Source organism: Vicugna pacos, chromosome 25 (genome assembly GCF_048564905.1).
Source record: "Vicugna pacos chromosome 25, VicPac4, whole genome shotgun sequence".
In the NCBI taxonomy this organism is placed as follows: Eukaryota; Metazoa; Chordata; class Mammalia; order Artiodactyla; family Camelidae; genus Vicugna; species Vicugna pacos.
The window spans coordinates 12,783,470-12,809,305 of NC_133011.1; the positions used below are offsets into that span (position 1 = coordinate 12,783,470).

At 40.5% G+C, this 25,836-nt stretch overlaps 1 protein-coding gene across 1 annotated transcript in view; it reads right to left on the reverse strand.

Annotated features, from left to right (window-relative positions):
• The window catches only part of DPYS (dihydropyrimidinase), an 89,110-nt gene that overhangs the window by 33,683 nt on the left and 29,591 nt on the right, over nt 1–25,836 (reverse strand). Inside the window, exons 5-7 of the mRNA XM_072949596.1 lie at nt 21,876–22,032; nt 20,500–20,641; nt 11,042–11,184 (exon numbers count right to left, since the gene is read on the reverse strand). Of these exons, the coding sequence (XP_072805697.1) occupies nt 11,042–11,184; nt 20,500–20,641; nt 21,876–22,032 (442 nt within the window). The remainder of the gene's footprint in view (nt 1–11,041; nt 11,185–20,499; nt 20,642–21,875; nt 22,033–25,836) is intronic.

Genomic DNA, 25,836 nt, shown 5'->3' on the forward strand with positions numbered 1-25,836 from the left:
TAGTTCACTTGAAAGGTTCAGTTGCATAAGAACATGTTTAAATAAACAACCTGAAATCAATAGTGGTTAAAATTTTACCCTCATGTAATCAGCAAACTAGCTTTTTTTCATGCATAGTCCAAAACTTTTTTTTTTTTAAAGCAAATGTCTCCTGAAGGTCACAAAATGGATCTTAGGTGGTTTGTTGAAACAGTTTCACTGCAAATAATTTTTCAAAGGAGTTAGCTCTGGAGGCATGTAAGAGTTCTGATTTAATGAGGTTATCTCAGCCAAAGGATCTATTGAAGCCTCTTAATTTTAGACATTCTTGGTGCAAATTGCAGGTGTGTAAGAAGCACAAGAGAGGGAGCTTTTCTATGAAACATAATTTTAGTAACTTTAAGTCATTACTGCAAGGACTTTTGAATCACAAATATGATTAATAATAGCTCTCACTTATTCGATCAGTTGACCACTGACTGTCACTGACTGGCTACTACTACTCAGCACCTACTGGACGCCAAGCACTACTGAACATTAGTTACATAGCAAGGCTGTCAGTTATTTTGTTTTTTACTTCATTTATTATTCCAAGCATTTTATCTACACTATCTTAAACACACCAATGCTATACTATAATGAAATAAACATCATTCCTATTTTTACAAATAAAAAGACTGAAATTCAGAAAAATTAAATAGTACTACCAAGGTCACATCCAGTTAGGATGTGGCAGACACAGGAGGAATTTAACCTCAAAGTCTTTCGCTTTACACTGGGGTTCTGCTCCTGCCCTCAGCAGCTGAAATAGTGGGCTGAATTTTGTGTGGATTAGCAAAAGTCATTTATTCCTCAAGATGCTCTGCTATCATTTGCCAGAGAACTGTCATCATTACTGTAGAAACATACGGGGACTCCTATGTGATGGGTGTCTGTACAGCTGCGCAGGAGCAGAACCTGGCCGAGCTTCACCTGACGCCAAGCCGACTCCGCGATCACGTGCAAGACAACACAGTGGAAAATCCTGCCATGAATCGTCTTTGTTTCCACCCACGCACCTGGTGCGAGCTCTAGGTCTCCTTCCCCTCCTCCCACACAATGTGCACAGTGATGGTGTGGGCTTGGGGATTGGGAGAGGAGTGAGTTATAAACACTCTTAGAAACAGGCATCAGAAGCAGAGTCTTCAAGCTGACGAGCATGGACACGTAAAGACACGGCTGCTGTGCTGATGTGCCTGCATGTGAGTGTGCGCGAGCACGTGTGCACACAGATGCTTCCTTTGAGAGGGAGGATCATTGTGTACAAATTACTCATATGATACACGATGTGCAACTTCAAGGGAAAATGCCTGGTAGCATCTGTGAAATAGTCACTGATAACCTACCTATTATAATAAGCCACAGTCATCACTCTGCCAAAACTCACCCCACTCTTTATCTCTTCTTCCTTTTCCCCATATCCCACAATCCCCACCACCCAAAGATGAAACAGTCATTCTTCCCCTGCTTTGTTTCACACACAAGGCCCCCTCTAGAGTCCAGAGGGGCACTTTCATAAGTGCAAGTCATTACTCTTCTCTGAATATAGTTAAATTCATTTCTCTCTATCGTCAATGAAAAAGGGAACGAAATTAAGCAGGGAAGACGGCACAGTGCTTTCATGAATGGTGTATTCAAGGTCAAAGCCAGCTGTAATTGAGTCAAAAGAATAATAAACGAAAATAACTGTGAGTGAAGTATGCCTGCTTTGCAAAATACAGTCCAGCCCAGAAGTCTTCATTAAATGTTCCAGTGCACACAATGTGTTAGCTGTGTGTTTGTGTGCTGGAGATTCTGTGAGGTACCCTGCAGCTCATAAATACTGAAAAGGGACAGTTGCCATAGTAACTAAGTGCTATTTAATGAATACAGGAAAATGGAAGCTCATAGGATAGTTTTAAATTGCCAGAACATGAGTTACTGCTGCTGCTATGGGCTTGCAAGTAACTTACATGCCATCTTCTCAAATAAGATTTTTAACAAGTTGCCCGATTTGACTGGTCTCTGTCTTGACCACGTGACACAAGATTCTGTCTTGATACCACATGAAAATCATACTCCTGATTTCATCCCCCTGACTCTAAGTACCAAGATATCCTACAGAAATGGGCCAAACATTTAGCTAGGCAATGTGTCCTTAAATTTGAAGCATAGACCTAAGTAGTGACGTAAGGACACACACCTCTGTCACAAGCAATAGACCCTGGCTCAATGGGCTGTCACGCTGAATACAGCCATCTCTTTTTACTTCCAAAAGAGATGAATGCACCATATGCGCCAAATGCAGTTTGTTTTTATTGTGCAATGGCACAGAAGAGCTACTGCAGTTGATTTTTGCAGGAACTTTATACAGGTTGGTAACGTCTTAGGTATTCTTTCATCAAGATGTCCAAACCTTCTCTGTAGACTCCCACTCCCAATTCTCTCTCGTCATCCATCACCACGTGTCAGATTCCTCACTCTGGAATCATCTGGCTTTTTAAAGGTTTAAAAGAAAAAACAAAAAAAAGCATTGCTGCACTGGCTTTTCTTTACCCTGATCTCCCATTTTTAAGGTTACAGATTGTGTTGCAAGCATACTTACTTCTACATGCCATTAACTGGTAATGAGAATTTAAAAAAAAGGGGGGACATCTATGTACCATGGGGCCAAAAATCATTAGCAAATACATCCATCCTCCAGAGGATGGCTTGCTCTTGCATAACCAGCAGCTAGAATGGCCGGGTTCAGCCCCCTAGCTCAGTACGGGCCGTGGGCGCCCCCTGCAGGCTCTGGGGTGAAATGCACATTGCTCTCATTTGAGATACCAACTAGTCATTCTGGCAATAGCTTTTGCTAAAACCTTTCAGGAAATCTCGAAGGAAAATTCTGTCCAACCTCTATTTGTGTGGTCAGCCAGAAAGGCTTCACATTACCAGACCTGAGCTAATATTAACATCAGATAGGTAAAAAAAAATCAGGTAGGTAAAATAAAAAGGAGTATCTTGCAAGGAAAAAAAAACAAACCCTGTAGACATATCTACTTGTTCATTTGAGTAAACAATGCTTCTCCACTAGATGAGCTCTGCTTAAAACTGCCTCTGTCTGTGATAAACAAAATTAAAACTGGAGAGAGGCAGCCTACGACCTCGTCATCCTCCCACTCCCTCCCACAGCCGAGTTGGTTCTCTCTGCCTCATAATCCCTGACCTTAACTGCCTCCACCCAGACCCTCCCACCAATGCCTCCCGAGGGTTATCTCACCTCCACCTTTAACCTTGACTCTCAGCGCCAGAGTCTCATTTCCTCTCCTCTCTAATGTGTCCTAGGTCTTATGCCAACGGCTGTGCTGATACAACAAAGCTCTTTATTCTTTGAACTTCAATGGCATCTTGTTTCTGCCTCACATGTGATATTCTTAACACATTCGTTCTGAGACTGAGACCATTTGACTTTATGATCTTATCTCCTCCCCATAGACTGTCAGCTTCCGAAAGGCAGGGCCTGACTCTTGTACAACCTTGCTCCTCATGCCCAGCTCTCAGCGGGGCTCCTCGCTGAGTTAATGCCTGAGTGAAAGAACCAGGAAGCTAGCTCTCTGTGAACTTTATTTTCTCTCTTATCATAGGAGCTGCTTATAAAGCTAATATCAACCTCAAAAATGAACGGGACACGAGGAAAAGAAGACCCATGAAGGAGTTCTTCCTCGTCTCCTTGGGAAATCCTTTCTCCTTTGTTCATCTTCATTTATTTATTCTTTCAACAGTTATTTACTGATAACTTGCAAATAGTTAAAAGTGTGAAGGAAATGCTATTCTTCCTACTTTTCTTCTCACTGTAATTGTTGCCGAATAAAATCTTTCCAGTTTCCTTTACACCATTTCTTTATTTTTCCCTAGCTTTCTGGAGATCTAATTGACATACAGCATTGTGTAGGTTCAAGGTGTTGATTTGATACATTTACTATTGCAAGAGGATTACCACCATAGCGCCTCCATCACGTCACATAATTACCTTTTTTTTTTTTTTTTGTGGTGAGAACATTTAAGATCTACTCTCTTAGCGACTTTCAACTACACGATACAGTTTAGGCCAAGTCTTAACCACATCAATCTTCCATGCAGTGTGGAAGCCGGTATCCTTCTCACCCCTTCAGCATTCATTGTGCTTCCATTCTATGCTGAACTGGGCTAGGCCCTGGGGATGTTGAATCAATTAAAACAGAAAACCAGAGCGTAATTTCCCACTCCTTAAGCGTGGGCTGTGAGGTGACTTCCTTCTAAAAAGCACAATATGAAAAGGGGAAGAAATGAGCAGTCGTTCAGTGAAGAAACCAGACACAGCTCAGCTAAGTCAGTAACAGTGAGAAGTCGTGTTAACAGCAGGCACCCCTGAAAGGATGTGATGAAAATGGTACTTTGCCTCTGTGGTCTTCCTCCCCAAACCCACAATCCCCAGACTAGTAATGAGAGAAACATCAAATTAATAATAATAATAATAATAATAATAATAATAATAATAATAATAATAATAATTAGAGACATTCTACAAAATACCTGGCCTGTACTCCTCAAAACTGTCAAGGTCATCAAAAAAAAAAGTCTCACGGACCAAAGGAGTCTCAGGAAATATGATCACTACATGTAACGTGGGAATCTCAGAACGGAAGAAGAATATCAGGCAAAAACTAAGAAGTCTCAATAAAGTACGGACTCTAGCTAATGAAAGCATATCAACACTGGTTCATTCGTTGTAACAAACGTACCAGAGCAAAGTAAGACAATCACAACAGAAACCCAGTGTGGCGCATCCGGGAACTCTCTGTGCTCTCTCTGCACCTTTTCTCTAAATCTAAAACTACTCTGAAATAAAATACATATTTGAAAAAAATAGAATTAGACTTCAAGAATGTTAATGAGGGAGACAGACAGAGAATACAGACCGGCGCGCAGTGTGGCCAGCGGGTGTGCAGCATTCGGGAGAACCAGTCTGCAAGGCGAGGGGGGCGGACTGTCCCGGAGGTCGGGCAGTGGCTGAGGACAGTGGGAAGCGATGGATGATGTATGGACAGTTAGCGAAGGCTAAAAATATTGTCACGCACCAGAAAGGTCCTCTTTGAGGTCATCGGCATCAATTTTGGTCAGGAACAGCCAGCCCAGATGAGCAACTTTCTCATAACAGGCAGGCAAGAAGAGGAAAAAGCTGGTGCTATGATCGACCTAAAGTATAAGGTATCAGCGCCCCATTTCTATAAAAGTCTCTCTTTTGATGTGAACCGTGGTAAACGCACTTTCTCCTTGTTCAAATATGTACTCCTTTTCAAAGGTGAGGGAGAAACAAAAACACTTTCTTGAGTGACGACCATCCGGTCTGATTCCTGGCAGTGTGGAGAGCCAAGGGAAGGCTGTTCCCTGTGGCTCTTCTTTCTAACCCTACACCCGGGCATCCCAGCGGTACCCAGTCTTATGAGTCTCCCTGGCTTTTGTAATGTCTGAGGACGACACCAGCTCAGGTGTAAAGCATTGTCTTCCCTAGGCAACTGGACAAAGAAAAATGACCTGAACTCAAGGTCGTGAATAATTCACTTCCTTTATTTACCACACATATTGTTGCTTGGAGGATATTTATAGGCTGTGATTATGTCTCTTTGAGTCATGTTCTTAGACTATGCAAATTTAGACCACTCTCTCACAACTGTTAGCTACTGATCTCTATACCATTCTTTGTCCTTCCTTTCCTAGTCAGCTGTTTAAGAATAGCCCATAAAGATCCAGATGTTTAGTTCTTATTTTTTCCTAAGATCTATATATTACCTGCTTAATTTCCCTCATCTTCAGTCTAAGAATAACCAACTTAAGGTCAAGCTGAAAAGCCTCTGTGCTTTTAAGTTTCCTTCTGTCCCTTTCTCTCATTAGTTCTCTAGCATTCCTTATATATACTTACCCTTTACTTTATAACAGTAATGATAATAGGAAATTAAATATTTGCACATTTATATATTTATCCTTTGGGGTAAAGATACACATTGGCATTGAATGATCAGTGCTAAGTCTTCTCAATCGATGTCTGCTTATTATGTATAGCTAAGCGCTAAGCATAATGAAGACCAGCACAGCCTGAGAGCCTGCAGGTCCGGGCCCAGCTCATCAAAGCCCAGCCGGAGGACCCAGGCATGTCATTTAACGTCTCTGTCCACTCGCTCACATGTCAAATGAGATACTAACAATTTTTATGCCTACTTCATAAGGGTTTGATTAGAATCACAAGAGAACTGTGAGGACGTGTTACATGAAGACAGGGTATGTATCACGATGGTTAGTTTATGTTTTTCCAGTTTGGCTGGTCTCATTCTTTGCAGCCCATTTTCATTTTTAGGTGTGCTCAGCTCTTTTGACTGTGTAACCAGGGAGGCAGATGAACTATACAGTTCTAATTCTCTGACCTTCAGATTCTTTTAAAAAACCGGAACCTTTTTTTTTGTTTCGTTTTCCATTTCTTTTTTTAATGTCCTTTTGAAACATGGAGAAACGTTATCTCAACTTGGCAGGATACATTGAAATCATCTAGCCCCCTTTGGGTTTCTTTGACTTATCTACATTTTGCTTCTCCAATCGTTTAAGAATTTTGTCTATGCCACCGTCAGAATTTTTTGCAGTATCATTACTCATCTTTTTCAATGTGAAAACTGCAGAATGTGAGGAACAAGAGAGAAGAGGCGGCTGGAGAGGAGGCTTCAGAGAAGAATGAATCTGGAAGAATACAGGCAAACCTCGGAGACACTGCAGGTTGGGTGTCAGAACACCTCAAGAAAGTGAGTATCACAATAAAGCAAGTCACGTGAATTCTCTGGTTTCCCAAAGTTTATAAAAGTTATGTTTACACTATACCATTGTTTATTAAGTGTGCAACAGTGCTGTGTCTAAAAACAATGTACACATCTTAATTTAAAATTACTTTATTGCTAAAAAATGCCAACCATCATCTGAGCCTTTAGCAAAGCCTTAATTGTTTTTGATGATGGACAGTCTAGCCTCGATCATCATGGCTGCTGACTGATCATGGTCGTGGTTGCTGAAGCGTAGGGTGGCAATTTCTTAAAATAAGATGACAATTAAGTTTGCCGTATTGATTGACTCTTCTTTTCGCAGTCTTTCTGTAGCATGCAAAGCTGTTTGATAACATTTTACCCATAGTAGAACTTCAAAAATTGGAGTCAGTCCTCTGAAACCCTGCCTCTGTCACATCAACTAAGTGTATGTCATATTCTAAATCCTTTGTTGTCATTTCAACAATCTTCATAGCATCTTCACCAGGAGCAGATTTCATCTCAAGAAACCATTTACTTTTTTTTTTAATTTCACTTTATTTTAATTACTTTTTTAAAACTGAAGTATAGTTGATTTACAATGTTATGTTAGTTTCAGGTGTACAGCACAGTGATTCAATTATACACACACATACATACGTATGTATATTCTTTTTCAGATTCTTTTCCATTATAGTTTATTATAAGATATTGAATATAGTTCCCTGTGCTATACAGTAGGTCCTTGTGTTTATCTATTTAATACATAGTACTTTGTACCTGCTAATCCCAAACTCCTAATTTATCCCTCTCCACCCTTTCCCTTTGGTAACCGTAACTTTGTTTTCTATGTCTGTAAGTCTGTTTCTGTTTTGTAAATAGGTTCATTTGTATTATTTTTTAGATTCCACATATAAGTGACATCGTATGATATTTGTCTTTGTCTGACTTACTTCACTTAGTATGATAATCCCTAGGTCCACCCATGTTGCTGCAAATGGCATTAGTCCATTCTTTTTTATGGCTGAGTAGTATTCCATTGTATAAATATACCATAACTTCTTTATCCAGTCACCTGTTGATGGACATTTAGGTTGTTTCCATGTCTTGGCTATTGTATATAGTGCTACTGTGAACATTGGGGTGAATGTGTGTTTTTGAATTAGTGTTTTCTCTGGATATATGCCCAGGAGTGGGATTGCTGGATAATATGATAATTCTATTTTTAGTTTTTGAAGGAACCTCCATACTATTTTCCACAGTGGCTGCACCAATTTACATTCCCACCAACGGTGCTCCACACCCTCTCCAGAATTTATTATTAGTAGACTTTTTTAATGATGACCATACTGACTAGTGTGAGGGAGGTGATATCTGTAGTTTTATTTGCATTTATCTAACAATTAGCGATGCTGAGCATCTTTTCATGTGTCTGTTGCCCATCTGTAGGTCTTCTTTGGAGAAATATCTACTTAGGTCTTCTGTCCATTTTTTTCATTGGGCTGTTTGATTTTGTTAATGAGGTGTATGAGCTGTTTGTATGTTTTAGAAATTAAGCCCTTGTCAGTCATATCATTGGCAAATATTTTCTCCCAGTCTATAGGTTGTCTTTTCATTTTGTTTGTGGAAGAAACCACTTTCTTTGCTCATCCATAAGAAGCAACTTCTCATCCATGAAAGTTTTCTCATGAGATTGCAACAATTCATTTGCATCTTCAGGCTTCATTTCTAGTTCTCATGCTATTTCCACCACATCTGCAGTTACATCCTCCACTGAAGTATTGAACCCCTCAAAGTCATCCATCAGGGTTAGAATCAACTTTTTCCAAACTTCTGTCAATATTGATATTTTGACGTCTTCCTGTGAATCATCAATGTTCTTAATGGCATCAAGAATGGTGAATCCTTCGCAAGAGGTTTTCAATTTACCTTGCCCAGATCCGTCAGAGGAATCACAACCTACGGCAGCAACAGCCTTATGAAATGTATTTCTTAAATAATAAAACTTCAAGGTCAAAATGACTCTTTGATCAAATGATCTCTGATGGCCTGCAGAATGGATGTTGTGCGAGCAGCATGAAAACAACATGATGTCACTGTCTGTCTCCATTGGAGCTCATAGGTGACCAGGTGCAGACAGTGAGCAATCATATTTTGAAAGGAATATTTTTTTTTCTGAGAAATAGGTCTCAACAGTGGGCTGAAAATGTTCAGTAAACAGATGTGCTGCCATCCAGTCTTTGTTGTTCCAGTTGTAGAGTAGAGGCAGAGTAGATTTAGCATAATTCTTCAGGGCCCTAGGATTATTGGAATGGTAAATGAACTTTGTCTTCAACTTAAAGTCACCAGCTGGATTAGCCCCTAACAAGAGGCAGCCTGTCCTTTGATGTTTTGAAGCCAGGCATTGACTTCTCCTCTCTTAACTATGAAAGTCCTAGATGGCATCTTCTTCCAATAGGTGTTCTGTCTACATTGAAAATCTCTTGTTTGGTGTAGCCTCCTTCATGAATGATCTGAGCCAGGTCTTCTGGATGACTTGCAGCAGCTTCTATGTCAGCATTTGCTGCTGCACCTTGCATTTGATGTCACGGAGACGACTTCCCTCTTGAAACCTCATGCACCAACCTCTGCTAGCTCCAAACTTTTCTTCTGCAGCTTCCTCACCTTCTCCACCTTCAGCAGGCTAGAGTACTGCTCTGGATTAGGCTTTGGCTTAAGGGAATGCTGTAGCTGATTTGGCCTTCTATTTCGACTAAAACTCTCTTCACATCAGCAATACCAACAGTTTTGCTTCATACCAGCAAAACTTCCTCATCGTGCTTGTGCTCACTGGAGTAGCTCTCTTAATTTCCTTCAAGAGCTTTTTTTTTTGTACTCACAACCTGGCTGGCTGGTGCAAGAGGCCTAGCTTTCAGTCTGTCTTGCCTTCTAACTGCCTTCCTCACCGAGCTTAATCATTTCTAGTTTTTGATTTAAAGTGAGAGACATGTGACTCTTCCTTTCACTTGAACACTTAGAGGCCACTGCAGAGCTATAAATTGGCCTAATTTCAATACTGTTGTGTCTCAGGGAATAGGGAGGCCTGAAGAGAGGGAGAGAGATGGGGGAACGACTGTTTGGTGGAGCAGTCAGAACATGCGCAACATTTATCGATTAAGTTCACCGTCTTACATGGGCATGGTTCATGGTGCCCCAAAACAATTACAATAGTAACATCAAAGGTCACTAATCACCAGAGCCAACATAATAATAATGAAAAGGTTTGGAACACTGCAAGAATTACCAAAATATGACACAGAGTGAGCAAATACTGTTGGAAAAAAAGGCGCTGAAAGACTTGCTCCATGCAGGATTGCCGCAAACCCTCAATCTGTTACAAACACAGAGTCTGCGAAGTGCAATAAAACAAGGAAGGTATGCCTGTATAGACTTTTACTTACTACAATAAAAAACCTAACAGACTCTGAATTAATGCCTATTCAATGAAGGTAGGAGGTCTTATTGTATCCCTGTTTACACAAGTACTTGTGCATGCACACACACGCACACACACAAATGTTAAAGTGTGTGGGATTCTCTCCATTACAACTGCGGAGTTTATGAGAAACACAAATCAGGATGCAGGTGTTGTCCATGCCAGCATCCTAGAAGGGGAAATTAACAAAGCTTCAGCCTCTACTGAATGCTTTTCTAAGTTGGCGGAATTGGCCAAACCTGCAATATTAACATAGAATTATGGAAATTGGAAACAAAAAGCTGGAGTCTGCTGGGAATGACAGGCTCAGGATGAACTCAGCTGGAAAATCTGGGTAACTAAAAGTGACATTCTTTGTGCTGGAATTTTTCTCTCTGAAAGCTTTCAAAAGGCTGTAATTATTTCGAGTTCTCAATGCAGCCCTTTTCAAACTAAGCCTTTCTTTTTCTTCATTGCCCTGTATCTTTCCTCCATCTGAACACAGACGTTTGCCAGGCACGGAAGTGGGAAATTCATATTGGTTTTATACATATATGCATTTCCAGGGAATGGTAAACAACACAATTTTTGCATCTTCTATGCCAAGGAAAACAAAAGAACGTTTGTACATCCATGCTTTATCTTATGCACAGGCTCAAAATACCCGAGCACAGCTAAATAAATCACCTAATAAGAAATGGCTGATCAAGGTCAATGATAATTTCTTTGCAAGCTAGTGCTTATTCTCAATGGGGAAGCCATGGATACAAAAACTTAGACTTACCTTGTGGCTTTTGGGTCCCAGATCACAATGTCAGCATCTGACCCTACAGCAATTCTTCCTTTTCTTGGGTAGAGATTAAAGATTTTAGCCGCATTTGTGCTGGTAACTGCTACAAATCGGTTCTCATCCATTTTGCCACAGTGCTGTAAAACAAGTCAAGGGAGAAAATGCATTTATTTTAATGGTAAAATACTAAAAAACTTCCATCAATTAAAGTATGAGATTGTCTCTCTTAGAACCAAATACAACCACACCTAATTTCTTTCTTTTTTAACATTTTTTATTGATTTATAATCATTTTACAATGTTGTGTCAAATTCCAGTGTTCAGCACAATTTTTCAGTCATTCATGGACATATACACACTCATTGTCACATTTTTTTCTCTGTGACTTATCATAACATTTTGTGTATATTTCCCTGTGCTATACAGTGTAATCTTGTTTATCTATTCTACAATTTTGAAACCCCAGTCTATCCCTTCCCACCCTTTACCCCCCTGATAACCACAAGTCTGTATTCTCTGTCCATGAGTCTATTTCTGTCCTGTATTTATGCTTTGTTTTTGTTTGGTTTTGTTTTTGTTTTTTAGATTCCACATATGAGCAATCTCATATGGTATTTTTCTTTCTCTTTCTGGCTTACTTCACTTTGAATGACATTCTCTAGGAGCATCCATGTTGCTGCAAATGGCATTATGTTGTCGGGTTTTATGGCTGAGTAGTATTCCACTGTATAAATATACCACATCTTCTTTATCCAGTCACCTGTTGATGGACATTTAGGCTGTTTCCATGTCTTGGCTATTATAAATAGTGCTGCTATGAACATTGGGGTGCAGGTGTCATCCTGAAGTAGATTTCCTTCTGGATACAAGCCCAGGAGTGGGATTCCTGGGTCATATGGTAAGTCTATTCCTAGTCTTTTGAGGAATCTCCACACTGTTTTCCATAGTGGCTGCACCAAACTGCATTCCCACCAGCAGTGTAGGAGGGTTCCCCTTTCTCCACAGCCTCTCCAGCATTTGTCATTTTTGGATTTTTGAATGATGGCCATTCTGACTGGTGTGAGGTGATACCTCATTGTAGTTTTGATTTGCATTTCTCTGATAATTAGTGATATTGAACATTTTTTCATGTGTTTTTTCATCATTTGTATGTCTTCCTTGGAGAATTGCTTGTTTAGGTCTTCTGCCCATTTTTGGATTGGGTTGTTTATTTTTTTCTTATTGAGTCATATGAGCTGCTTATATATTCTGGAGATCAAGCCTTTGTCGGTTTCACTTGCAAAAATTTTCTCCCATTCCGTAGGTTTTCTTCTTGTTTTATTTCTGGTTTCCTTTGCTCTGCAGAAGCTTGTAAGTTTCATTAGGTCCCATTTGTTTATTCTTGCTTTTATTTCTTCTAGGAGAAAATTTTTGAAATGTATGTCAGATAATGTTTTGCCTATGTTTTCCTCTAGGAGGTTTATTGTATCTTGTCTTATGTTTAAGTCTTTAATCCATTTTGAGTTGATTTTTGTATATGGTGTAAGGGTGTGTTCTAGCTTCATTGTTTTACATGCTGCTGTCCAGTTTTCCCAGCACCATTTGCTGAAGAGACTGTCTTTATTCCATTGTATATTCTTGCCTCCTTTGTCGAAGATTAGTTGACCAAAGGTTTGTGGGTTCATTTCTGGGCTCTCTATTCTGTTCCATTGGTCTATATGTCTGTTTTGGTACCAATACCATGCTGTCTTGATGACTGTAGCTCTGTAGTATAGTCTGAAGTCTGGGAGAGTTATTCCTCCAGCCTCTTTCTTTCTCTTCAGTAATGCTTTGGCAATTCTAGGTCTTTGATGGTTCCATATAAATTTTATTATGATTTGTTCTAGTTCTGTGAAATATGTCCTGGGTAATTGGATAGGGATTGCATTAAATCTGTAGATTGCCTTGGGCAGTGTGACCATTTTAACAATATTGATTCTTCCAATCCAAGAGCATGGAATATCTTTCCATTTTTTAAAGTCTTCTTTAATTTCCTTCATCAATGGTTTATAGTTTTCTGTGTATAATTCTTTCGCCTCCTTGGTTAGATTTATTCCCAGATATTTTATTACTTTGGGTGCTATTTTAAAGGGGATTGTTTCTTTACTTTCTTTTTCTGTTGATTTATCGTTAGTGTAAAGAAAGGCAACTGATTTTTGAACATTAATTTTGTAACCTGCTACCTTGCTGAATTCTTCGATCAGCTCTAGTAGCTTTTCTGTGGACCTTTTAGGGTTTTCTATATATAGTAACATGTCGTCAGCATATAATGACACTTTTACCTCTTCTTTTCCAATTTGGATCTCTTCAATTTCTTTCTCTTGCCTGATTGCTGTGGCTAGGACTTCCAGGACTATGTTGAATAGGAGTGGTGATAGTGGGCATCCTTGTCTTGTCCCAGATTTTAGTGGGAAGCTTTTGAGTTTTTCACTGTTGAGAACTATGCTGGCTGTAGGTTTGTCATATATAGCTTTTATTATGTTGAGATATGTTCCCTCTATACCCACTTTGGCAAGAGTTTTTATCATAAATGGGTGTTGAATTTTATCAAATGCTTTTTCTGCATCGATTGAGATGATCATGTGGTTTTTGTCCTTTCTCTTGTTGATGTGATGTATTACATTGATTGATTTGTGTATGTTGAACCAGCCTTGTGTCCCTGGGATGAACCCCACTTGGTCATGATGTATAATCTTTTTTATGTGTTGTTGGATTCTATTTGCTAAAATTTTGGTGAGGATTTTGGCGTCTATGCTCATCAGTGATATTGGCCTATAATTCTCTTTTTTTGTAGTGTCTTTGCCTGGTTTTGGTATCAGGGTGATGGTGGCTTCATAGAATGAGTTTGGGAGTATTCCCTCCTTTCCAATCGTATGGAAGAGTTTGAGAAGGACTGGTATGAGTTCTTTGTATGTTTGGTAGAATTCCCCGGTGAAGCCATCCGGTCCTGGACTTTTATTTGTAGGGAGGTTTTTAATTGCTATTTCTATTTCCTTTCTAGTGATCGGATTGTTCAAGTGTTCAGTTTCTTCTTGATTCAGTTTTGGTGGACAGTATGTTTCCAGAAACTTGTCCATCTCCTCTAGGTTATCCAGTTTGGTTCCATATAGTTTTTCATAGTAGTCTCGTATGATATTCTGTATTTCTATTTTGTTTGTTGTAATTTCTCCATTTTCCTTTCTTATTTTGCTAATTTGTGCTCTCTCTTTTTTCTTCTTTGTGAGTTTGGCCAGACGTTTGTCGATTTTATTTACTTTTTCAAAAAACCAGCTTTTGGTTTGGTTGATTTTTTTCTATGGTCTTGTTAATCTCTATTGTATTTAATTCCTCTCTGATCTTTATTATTTCCCTCCTTCTGCTGCTTTTTGGGGCTTTTTGTTCTTCTTTTTCTAATTGATTCAGGTGGTGGGTTAACTTGTTTATTTGAGATTGTTCTTCTTTTTTGAGGAAGGCCTGTATCGCTATAAACTTCCCTCTTAGCACTGCCTTTGCTGTGTCCCATAGGTTTTCAGTGGTTGTGCTTTCATTATCATTTGTCTCAAGGTATTTTTTAATTTCAGCTTTGATTTCCTCATTGATCCATTGTTTTTTCAATAACATATTGTTTAATCTCCATGCTTTTCTTTTTTTCTCCTTTGTTTCTCTGTTGTTGACTTCCAGTTTCATGGCATTGTGGTCAGTAAAGATGCTTGAGATAATTTCTATCTTCTTAAATCTGTTGAGGTTTCTTTTGTGTCCAAGTACATGATCGATCCTGGAAAATGTTCCATGTGCACTTGAAAAGAATGTATATTCTATTTTGGGGGGGGTGTAATACTCTGAAAATATCCACCAAATCTAGTTTTTCTATTGTAGTATTTAATTTCTCTGTTGCCTTGTTTATTTTCTGTCTGGAAGATCTGTCTAGTGATGTTAATGCAGTGTTAAAATCTCCAACTATGATTGTATTCCCATCAGTATCCCCCTTTATCTCTGTTAGTAATTCTTGTATGTACTTAGGTGCTCCTATATTGGGTGCATATATATTAACGAGTGTAATATCTTCATCTTGTATCACTCCTTTAATCATTATAAAATGTCCTTCTTTATCTTTCTTTATGGCCTTTGTTTTAAAGTCTATTTTGTCTGAAATCAGTACTGCAACACCTGCTTTTTTGGCTTTTCCATTTGCATGGAATATCCTTTTCCATCCTTTCACTCTCAATCTATATGTGTCCTTCTCCCTAAAGTGGGTCTCTTGTATGCAGCATATTGAAGGTTCTTGCTTTATTATCCAGTCTGCCACTCTATGTCTTTTGACTGGAGCATTTAGTCCATTAACATTTATAGTAATTAATGATAGATGTGTGTTTATTGCCATTTTGAACTTATCTTTGCAGTTGAATTGGTATATCCTCTTTGTTCCTTTCTTCTTCCTTTTGTGGTTTGGTAATTTTCCTTTGTATTATCATGGATTTTATTTAATTTTTGTGACTCCCTTGTAAATTTTTGACTTGTGGTTACCCTTTTTTGTAAATCTATTAACCTATTACTATACCTGTTTTTATTAAACTGATAATAACATGATCTCAAACCCATCCTACTGTTAAAAAAAATTTAAAAAAGAAAGAAAAAAAATTCTATATTTCCCTGCCTCCCTCTCCCACTCTCAGTGATTTGTATGTCTTCTTTTATAATTTCGTGTTTTCTTTATTTGTAATTCATGAGTTATCACCTTTCCAGTTGTGAGTTTTTCATTTCTGTAGCATCCTGCTGCTTTTCTATTTAGAATAGCCCTTTCAATATTTCTTCTAGCATGGGTTTAGTGTTGCCAAACTCCTGCAGCTTTTTTTTGTCTGTGAAACTCTTTATTTCTCCTTCTATCCTAAAGGATAGCCTTGCTGGATAAAGTATCCTAGGCTGCATCTTTTTTTCATTCAGGGCTTTGAATATATCTTGCCACTCCCTTCTGGCCTGTAGTGTTTGTGTAGAGAAATCAGCTGAGAGCCTTATGGGGGTTCCCTTGTAGTTCACTCTTTGCTTTTCTCTTGCTGCCTTTAGAATCATTTCTTTATCCTTGACTCTGGCCATCTTGATTATGATATGTCTTGGTGTGGGTCTATTTGGATTCTTCCTGTTTGGGACCCTCTGAGCTTCCTGTACTTGGATATCTGATTCCTTCTTTAAGTTTGGGAAGTTTTCAGTCATGATTTCTTCAAAAACCTTTTCAATCCCCTTTGATCCTTCTTCCCCTTCTGGGACCCCTATTATGCGAAGATTGGGACGCTTTATATTATCCCATAGGTCCCTTATGCTATTATCATTATTTTTTATTTGCTTATCTTGTAGTTCTTCTGAATGGGTGCTTTGTATTGCCCTGTCTTCTAGATCACTAATTCGTTCCTCTGCATTAACTAGTCGGCTTTGCACAGCTATTAGATCATTCCTCATCTCTGTCAATGAGTTTTCCCATTCTACTTGGCTCTTCTTTATAGCTTCAATTTCACTTTTGACATATTTTATATCTCTAAACACTATCTCTTTTAATTCCTTCAGCAATTTGATCACTCCTTTTTTGAAATCTTGATCTAGTAGGCTATCGTCTATTTCATTGATCTTTCTTTCAGGGGATTCCTCTTGTTCTTTTAATTGGGAAAGGTTTCTCTGCTTCTTCATCTTGCTCATACCTCTCTGGCACTGTGGTTTATGGAGTATCAGTTGTCTATTTTGGATCTTAAGGATTTTATCTATCTAATGCCTATTTAGGAATACAACTTAGAAAAAAAAGGAAAAAAAATAAGAGAGAGAGTGAAAGATTTTTAAAAGAAGGGAGAAAGAGGGTTTGAAAACAGTGTATAATGAATAATAGAAGAGCGAGTTGAAGCAGAGTATTAATCGGGTTGACACGTCCTTTTAGAACCTTTAAAAAAAAAGGGGTGGGGAGATGAATAGATGTATTTGAAACCTGTGTCTAATCAATAACAGGACAGCAAAACCCAAGAGAAATAGAAATGAATTAAGAAGTAAAAGTTAAGAGAGTAATTGAAAATAGAACAGGTAAAAACAGATTTAAAAAAACAAAAACAAAAACAAAAACAAAAAAAAGGGGTTGTCAGTGTTCTCCTGGTGTCTGTGTGCTTTTAATGTGAAGTCCTTCTGTCTTCGTCCTGTTTTGGAAGCTCAGCTTGTTTTCATAGGCCCTCCATTGGCGCCTTCTTCTGTGCTGCTCCCAGCACCTGTCGGCAAGCAGACGCGCCTCCTCCTAACACGGGGTCAGATGCAGCTCTCCTCTGCTGTGGGCAGGCGGGTCACTGCCCCTCCGGATGCCGCAGTCAGATGTTGCAGACTGGCCAGGCAGGAGGGCGGGTCGTGCCCCCTCCCAGCACCTCGGTCAGGGGCTGTGTTCCTGCCCGACAGGCGGGGGGCCGCTCTCCCCCTGCCTGCACCGCCGGTAGCTCCGCTGCTTTGTGTGGCTGCGTGCTCCGCCCTGGTCGCGCTCCGCCCTGGTCGCGCTTGGGGAAGACCGAGGGGCAGCCTCGTCCCTGCTCCGAGCCAAGACCCAGCTGCTTGTTTGTCTTTGTGGAGCAAGTTCTCTGAGGGACCAGGATGGAAGGATCCTATCTGCCCCGGGCTGTAGGCCCGTCTCAGTCTGGCCCTTGAGGCTGCTAAGCCCTTCGGTGCGGATGCAGGTTTCGCCCCTGCCCCCGCCTGGGTGCTAAGCACCGGAGAATATGGCGGCTGTGCCTGGGCCCCGCCTCTCTTCCCCTGAAAAGTTTCTGTGGGTTTTCAGAGATGGGGGTATGCACCCTTCCCCCAGAGATGGGGGTATGCACCCTTCCCCCGAGAGCACATCAACCTTGCTGTTTTATGGAGGGCCCAGGTTGTTCTGTCCTGTACACCCACAGCCACAGCGCCCAGCCCCTTGCAGTCCCCCGGGGCTGCCTCCTTGCAGCCGCCCCCGTCCTCCGCCCGGCTTGTGCAGCCTGGCCCTGCCCGCCGCTGCCGGCCGGCGTCTCAGGCTGGGTGTCGGGGGGACGCTCTGTGCCCGTTTAACTTAGTTCTGTCAGACAAGGGCTGCTCTGTACAGATCCGAGCCTCGGAGGCTCCCCCTCCGTCCCACTGGCCTCTCAGTTGGAGAGGGGAGACCCAGCGAGGGAGTGCCAGTCCTCCTTTGCCGCTCCCTCCCCGCGGGTCCTGTCCCACGCTGCTTTGCCTTTTGTTCTTTCTTTTTTCCTTTTCTCCTACCAGATTTTTGGCATCTTTATCTTTTGAAGAGGGCGATGTTCTGTCGGAGTTCCGCAGGTGCTCTGGTTGGCTGAGTGGGTCTGTAGATGTGGGTCTTGGTGTATTTGTGGGAGAAGGTGACTTACGAGCGTCCTTCTACTCCGCCATCTTGCCTCTTCCCTAATTTCTTAAATTGTGGAGCCAAACACATCTGTGGAGACTGGTGAGTCTTAATCATAACGATAATGATGGAGATAATGGGGTAATATATGGAAGCCTGAAGATAACTTTTCAAAAACCTGTCAGCTTAAAAAAAACCCGTCATTGATTTTTCCCATTCTTCCCAGAATCAAACAAACAACTGTTAAATGCTGGTAACAATATTTCCAATTCTTGTTGAAAGTTTACCACCATCACCTACAACATTTATGACCTGGCTTATTTATTTGCAGAGCTTAGATTTAAGAGATGATCATGTAGACATCAGATGGAATATTACAGAATTAAAATAAGACAGACCTTTAAATCAGGTGATGATGCTTTCAGAAAGAGGAAAAATCAACTAAGACGTTCAATTTTCTGCTACTGAAATTTACATGAACCAACAGTCATGGACAATCTATTATTGCAAGAGATTTTAATATGGACAAACTGTGGAGGCATGTGATGCCTCTAAAATGATTTTTTTAATGTTGAGAGTTTATCCCTATGTACATTTAAATAGCAAGAGCATCCTTAAGATTTATTTATTTATCAAAGGGTCCCTGTTCCAAAAAAGCATTGAGAACCATGTCCTAAAAGTAATATTCCCATAAATAAACCATTTAATGTTTCAGAAAATAACACAGTTTCCTATAAGTTATTAAGAAGTACTTGATCACCTTAAAGCCATTTATACACTTTATATATTATGAAAATCTGCTGTAATGAAGTTATTTGTAATAACACAAGTTCAAAGGGAAAGGCTGGACCATTAAAGTCTCAGCAAAGAGAAAGAGGAAGTTTTCTGCGATAATTAGAATTAGGGTAGAAGTAAAAGGGGGTGAAAAGGACAGTTATCAGAAGATAGAGCTATAGTGATGTTTTGAATATCCTTTTATGTAAATTAATTGTTCCAACATCATCTTACAAGTAATGGAGAAAATTAAAGGGTTTTAGAGAGGAAAGTAGCATGAACAGATCTTCATTTCTGAAAGTCAACTCTGATACTGGAGTATAGAATAGATTGTAGTAAGCCAGAGAGCGGAGGCAGAGGCCCCAGCTGGGAGACTACTGCAAGAGTCCAAACAAGAGACGGGCCTCAAGCTAGAGTGGTAGACATGAAGGTGGAAACAAGGTGGCATTTTGGAAATAAAATTGACAAGACTTGGTAAATAAGAGTTAGAAGTGAGTGATATGTGCAAGGGATTCTGAGGTGGGAGATGGGATTCATGTGTCATCTGGGGGAGGGGGCTCTGCAAGATGGGTGAGGATAGCATGACAGTGGGGACTGCAGGTCTAACTGGGCAGGTCTTCCCTGCTGTCTTTACAACTACACCTGGCAGCTGGCTGGACAGGTTCACATATGAACATTTAGCTACTTGATTCTTCTCCATCCTCAGGGAGAAATTTTTTTTATTGAAGTACAGTCAGTTTACAATGTTGTGTCAATTTCTGGTGTACAGCATAATCAGGGAGAAATTTTTAAATCATGGAATTGTTTTTAAAAAATCTCTTTTTCTAGACTTTGGATTATTATTATATGACCTCATACACCAGTTTTTAAAACTTGATATTCAAAAGTTCTCAAAAAGGGACATCTACATTTTTGTATGAAATGGAGTTACGAACATAATAAAAATCCTTCATGTATTTTCAGTCTTTCCAAGTATTTATACCAGTGACACATGAGTAACTGGGATTCAAAAATATGAGAAATCAAGCAGAAAGGCTGTTACATTTCCAAGAGTTCAAGAATAATCCTTTTGGTATCCGATCTAAATTTATCCCCTAAGGTCTGCATCCTGGTCCAATGCATCCTCTAAGCTGAACCACGCAGAGAAGAAAATTATTTCTTATCATCATCTTGAGGGATAGCGTGGTGGTGGTGGTGCTGTTGTAGCCCCAGTCTCTGCTCGAGTAAAAACAGTCAAAATGCTTCTTTATGAAGGTTTTTTGGTGCGCTAGTCCTAAAATGGGCCAGATCCTAGCTGAAAGATTAAGTAAAACAGTCTGGATACTGTGACACTCACCACGCCTTTTTCCCATATTACTGACATCCGGTCCTCGACACCATTTACTCCATTGGGAATCTTGGTAAAATCATCCTTCCCGAGAGCTTTCTGACAGGTGTTGAAAGTGCAGTGGTCAGTCCCGGCTGTGGTCAGGTCATCACTGTAAGAGAAACGCATGAGAGCAACGGTGGTGAGACAGAATACGTCAGGAGGCAACCACTCTCACCTCCCCTGATCTCCTGACACTGTTCTTCACTGAAAGTCAGAAGACGGCAGTGGACAAGGAGCAGCTTTTCCAAGTACCTATTTCACACAAGCTTGTCGCTATTCTAGGAAACGCTTTGCAAAATAATACTCTTCCAAGAAGAATGAAGTGGGATCATACTTAGGTCAGAAAGAGTGGGTTCTAGGCTCCATCAGTTACTGGTTCTGTGATTAGGAGTTTGTCCCATGCTCAGTTTCTCAACTAGAAATTGGTAATTATGTATCCTTGAGGACAGTTGTTCAGGATCACTGGCAATAACGTAAGTGAAAATTTCTTGTGAGTGCAGTCCTACACAAAGATGAACCATGGTGATCTGCAGGGGCAGAGGCAGCCCCTGGCCGAATGGCAAAGCTGTGATGAGCAGAGGTGAGCCTGGCGGGGACGCTGATGTCACCAGGGACAGGAATCCTGCTTTGACTTGTGTGTAATCCTGGGGACAGAGAAGTCTGAAGGAGAAGAGAAGCTGAAAGGAAATGGCAAATAAACTCCTGTGCAGTCTGCTGTGAAAAGCTCTTTGTAACTTGGATCTGGGCATCAGTGAATGGGGAATGCCGGGGTGCCCCCGAGCAGCGTCTTTCTATTTCTCAAGAAGAGTTATTACAAAGTCCCAGAAAGTTGCATTTCTGAAGTAAGTCTGGATGACCTGTCATAAGGGTAACCTCCTTGAGGGCAGGATTTTGCCTTTCACCCCTGCAGTGGCTCAGCCCTAGATCACGACCTACTGCTCCTGTACAGCAGGCACACTGGTTCCTGGGTTATGTCAGCACAGAAAAACATTCAAGAATATTCTGAATGATGAAATAATAAGGCCTAATGAAGAGACCCGGCTCTAGGCAACAAGAGATGGAAAAGAGAACGAAAAAAATCAGAAGAGAGTAAAATTTCATTAAAGGGATCTGATTTCCCTGTGGCCAGGAGAGATTTTTGACACATCATAACACAATTAGCTAATGCTTCTGGGGCTCCGGATGAGGGAGTCCCCAGGACTTGTCAGGTCAAGTAGAACAGAATACTGGGAGGTCAATGGAAGGTCCAGACGGCAGGACAGGCTCTTCTACACTCAAAACTGAGACTCATACAGCATCATTATTTTGCCAAAACACTTCACCATCATCTGCCAAGTGATTACTTAGCCAAGAGATTCATGAGGAAGTCAGGCGTGGAAGGGTCGGGTCGCAGGGGTGGGCCCATGACGTGGTGGGCTGCGTGGTGCCATTCTCTACTCCAGTAGTGCGTGCCGTCAGTGCCCAGGCTCGCTGCTATGGGCTCTCCATAGACCACCTTCCCTGGAAAGTTTAAAGGAACCATTCAGCACCTCAATTTGCCCTTAAGGGAGCCATTTGACAAACACATAAATATTAGTCTTCTCTCTCCAAGCAAAGGATAATGGGAATCCTAGACTATAATTTATGCTTGTGAACAGGATTTAAAAATAAAAACGATGGAGCATTTATTATGTTCCAGTCAATGTGCACTGCATGTTGTGGTAGATGGTCATACCCACCTGCTGCTATCAGGCTCGGCCACATGGCTTACTTTGGCCAATTAAATATGAATAGAAGTGACACGTGCTCCTTCCACGCAGAAGCTGTTAAAGCCACAGTGAGTATTCCCTCTGCTGTGAGACCCACAGAAGCCGCTTCTTCAGTTGTGTCTCCCAATGAAGAGAATATGGAGCAGAGGCAGAGCCAATCCATGATGGGCATGAGTGTGAATCAGAGATACATCTCTGCAGTTGTGAGCCACTGAGATTCTAGATTCATTTGTTACTGCAGCATGGCCTAGCGAAAGCTGCCTGATACGTGTGCCAGTCTAATGGAATCTTCTCAAAATCCCTATCTGGGAAATGCTATTATTACCTCCATTAAAAGATGAGGATAAGGCTTATAAGGCTAAATAATTTCTGTACAGTTACATCACATGCACTCAACATAGATGGAGTGGAGGAGTTGGATTTGAATCCAGGCACTTTGACTCCAGTGGTCTTAACTTCTATGCTATACTCTGATGACAATGATCATATGGCCGTATGGAGTTTGACCACACTATAACTCTGTTACAAATAGATTGATAATCTTTTCACACCGTCAAGGAAAAAAACCTCCTCCAAAAACGTGTGTTAAATAAAAGAACACTCAGATAATAAAATTGTAGCCAGAAATGCATATTTATAAAATCATGCAAATGAGGCCATCAAAAGCACACAATGTTAGAAAAGTTAATAGCGCATAGTGAATTTGAATTTAAAATCAGAATCCTATCTCTGATTAGCATTTGTCAGCATAAGAGATGCACTGGCATCAACCTGATCATAGCCAGGCAGTCATGAAGGAGAGTGCACAGAAAAGGGTACCAAATTAGTTCACTCTGGTCAACCAGATGACCGATTTTAGTTAAAATCCTGACATATAACTGAAAAACACTGATTTCCTCAGAGAGCCCTGACAGTGGATGGCCACCAGCTGCCTGAGTCATATTAAATTGGAATGCAGCGCCTTACTATCTCACAGACCATTACTCCCCCAAACGAGCCACCTTCCTCCAGCTAGCCTAAGAGCTGAAAAACCATGAAAGCAGGGCTGCGCGAAGCCTCACAACCTTTGCCTTCTAAGTATCAAACTATGGTCAATAAAAGTTATGCTCCCAGAACTTAGCCACTGCTAAGATCCTTCACTTTCACGATATACACACAACTAGGCGAATCCCATCCACTCTGTCCTGTTCCCAGAAAAGAGGAAATGCCATTAGACTCTCCTTCTAGTGTAGAGAACAAGAAGCAATCACTTTTAACGTGAACTAAGGTCATGTACTATTTCCTGGAGAGAGAACAGGACAGACACGGTATTTTATTTGCACGTACGAAGAGACTTTCTTGTTCTGGGAGAACTTCTTACAGGTGCTTGAACAACGAGAAACTCAGATCGCTTTACAAGTTGCCAACTCAGGATGTTTCGTGGCGCTTCATCACAGAGGAAAGATTCTTATCACATGTTCTGTTCAGTCATTGGGCCCATCTAGGTGGTATGGGAATACAGTTCCAAAAGTTTTCCAATTTTAATAGCTCTCCAGGAAAGTGAAAAGTGTCAGAATCTACCAGGAGTCTGCCAGGACTGTTCTGAAACCAGAGGGCAGATCACTTCCTCGGGAGGGCTTAGCACCTTTAAAGTGTGACAGGTCACTTTCTGGGTATAGACAGCAAGCTCTTTGTTAACTGGGCTATTTTTCAGCTGTCTCCTCATTAAGCAACTATAAATACTTAAAAAATGAAAAAGCAAGAATTCATAACTACTCTTCCTCGTATTTCACAATGGTTCTAAAGCATTTTCAAAGGACAAAACAGCACATAGAAAGTAAAAAGGGGACAGAAAACGAGGTGCCTGGATAATTCATACACTGAAGAATCAAACTGGATGATTCAGCATAATGGTGGTTTCTATTAGATTTGTGCCAAAAATAAAGTAATAATAAATATAGCTAACATATGTATAGCCACTCAAGAGTTTGCAAATACAGTGCGAAGGTCATATATCTTATTTGACCTTCATGGCAACCAGCACACTGGTTTGACGGATAAGAAACTGACACTCAATGAGACTAATTTGTCCATGACGCAGGGATAGTTTAAGTGGTACATCAGAATTAGAATCCTACTATACTGATATCATGTCATACATATGCACTAAGTTACCAGGAAAAGTGTCATTTTTCATTTCTTGGTAAAGAGCATGTATTTTTAAAAGTCAACTATAAGCTATTTGCAGACGTGGCTAAGCAATTTTCCAAATTCACTTACTGGTTTCATTTACTACCCTTAGAGGTTGGTAACGAAAAGGGCCGTATCTGTCCTAGTCTGATGCTGTCCTGATCACATTTGAGATCAGACGGTTTCAACAACTCTTGGGAGATAGTACTTCTTCACTACTAATCTCCCACTGTCTCAGTGAGTGTCACATTATGTTGTAACCTGTCTCCTCATACATTTTCTCTCCTTCTTTTTCCATCCTTTGGCTCAAAACCAAAAAAGAATCTGCATTATGAGGCAATCTCCCACTTAGAGGAGTTCTGCCCTCTAAGAGATGCTGAAGACCTCCAAATAATGAAACAAGTCAGACCAACCCAAACTCCCTGCCAACCACCGACCAAACAACCCATCGTTTGTTAGATGAAAGTGACAGAGCAGGTGTTAATATCTGGTCTGGATTTGGGAGCAGCATTTAATCAAGTCATGGAATCTGTTAGAAAAGGTTGAAAGATGCAGACAGTATGCCCAGGAGTAGAAGTACTGGCTGCTAAACAGAAAGCCAAACGCTTGCATAAAAGTAATTTTCCCCAGCTAGAAGGAGAGAGTAGAACCTTCCCGGGCTTTGTTTGGATTAAAAATATTACATCTACAAAGAAAGAAAATAACGGAGGAGGAAAATACATAGAAGCAGTACAATAAAGTAGATCACACAGATTTAGGTTCAATTCCTGATTTTGCTACTTTTTAGTTGGTGACTTTCTGCAAGATGAGTCATTGCTCCCAGTCTCAGTTTTTCTCATCTATACAGTGGGATCATAATGTCCATTTAGTGCAGCAATTTTGTGAGGCTCAACTACACTAATGTATATAAAAGTACTTCTTCGCATCTTTCTGGGACCCTGGAGTCACTTCATGTTATGGGCTGAATTGTGTCCCTCGTCAAAATTCAAATGTTAAAGTACTAACCCCCAGTATCTCAGAATATGACTGTATATGGAGATACGGCACTTTAAAGAGGGAATTAAGTTAAAATGAGGTGTTAGGGTAAGCTTCAATTCAGCGTAACTGGGGTCCTTGAAGAAGAGGAAATTTGGACATAGACACACATAGAGGGAAGACAGTGTGAAGACACAGGGAAGAGACAGTCATTACAAACCACTGAGAAGGATCTAGAACACATCCTTCCCTCAGTGTCCACAGAAATAACCAATGGCACCAACACTTAGGTCTAGAACTTCTAGTCTCCAGAACTATAATAAAATTAAGTTGTCCTGTGATCCTCTGATACAGCAGCAAACGAATACATTCCACAAATGTTAGTTTCCTTATGGTTACACAATTTTTTTTA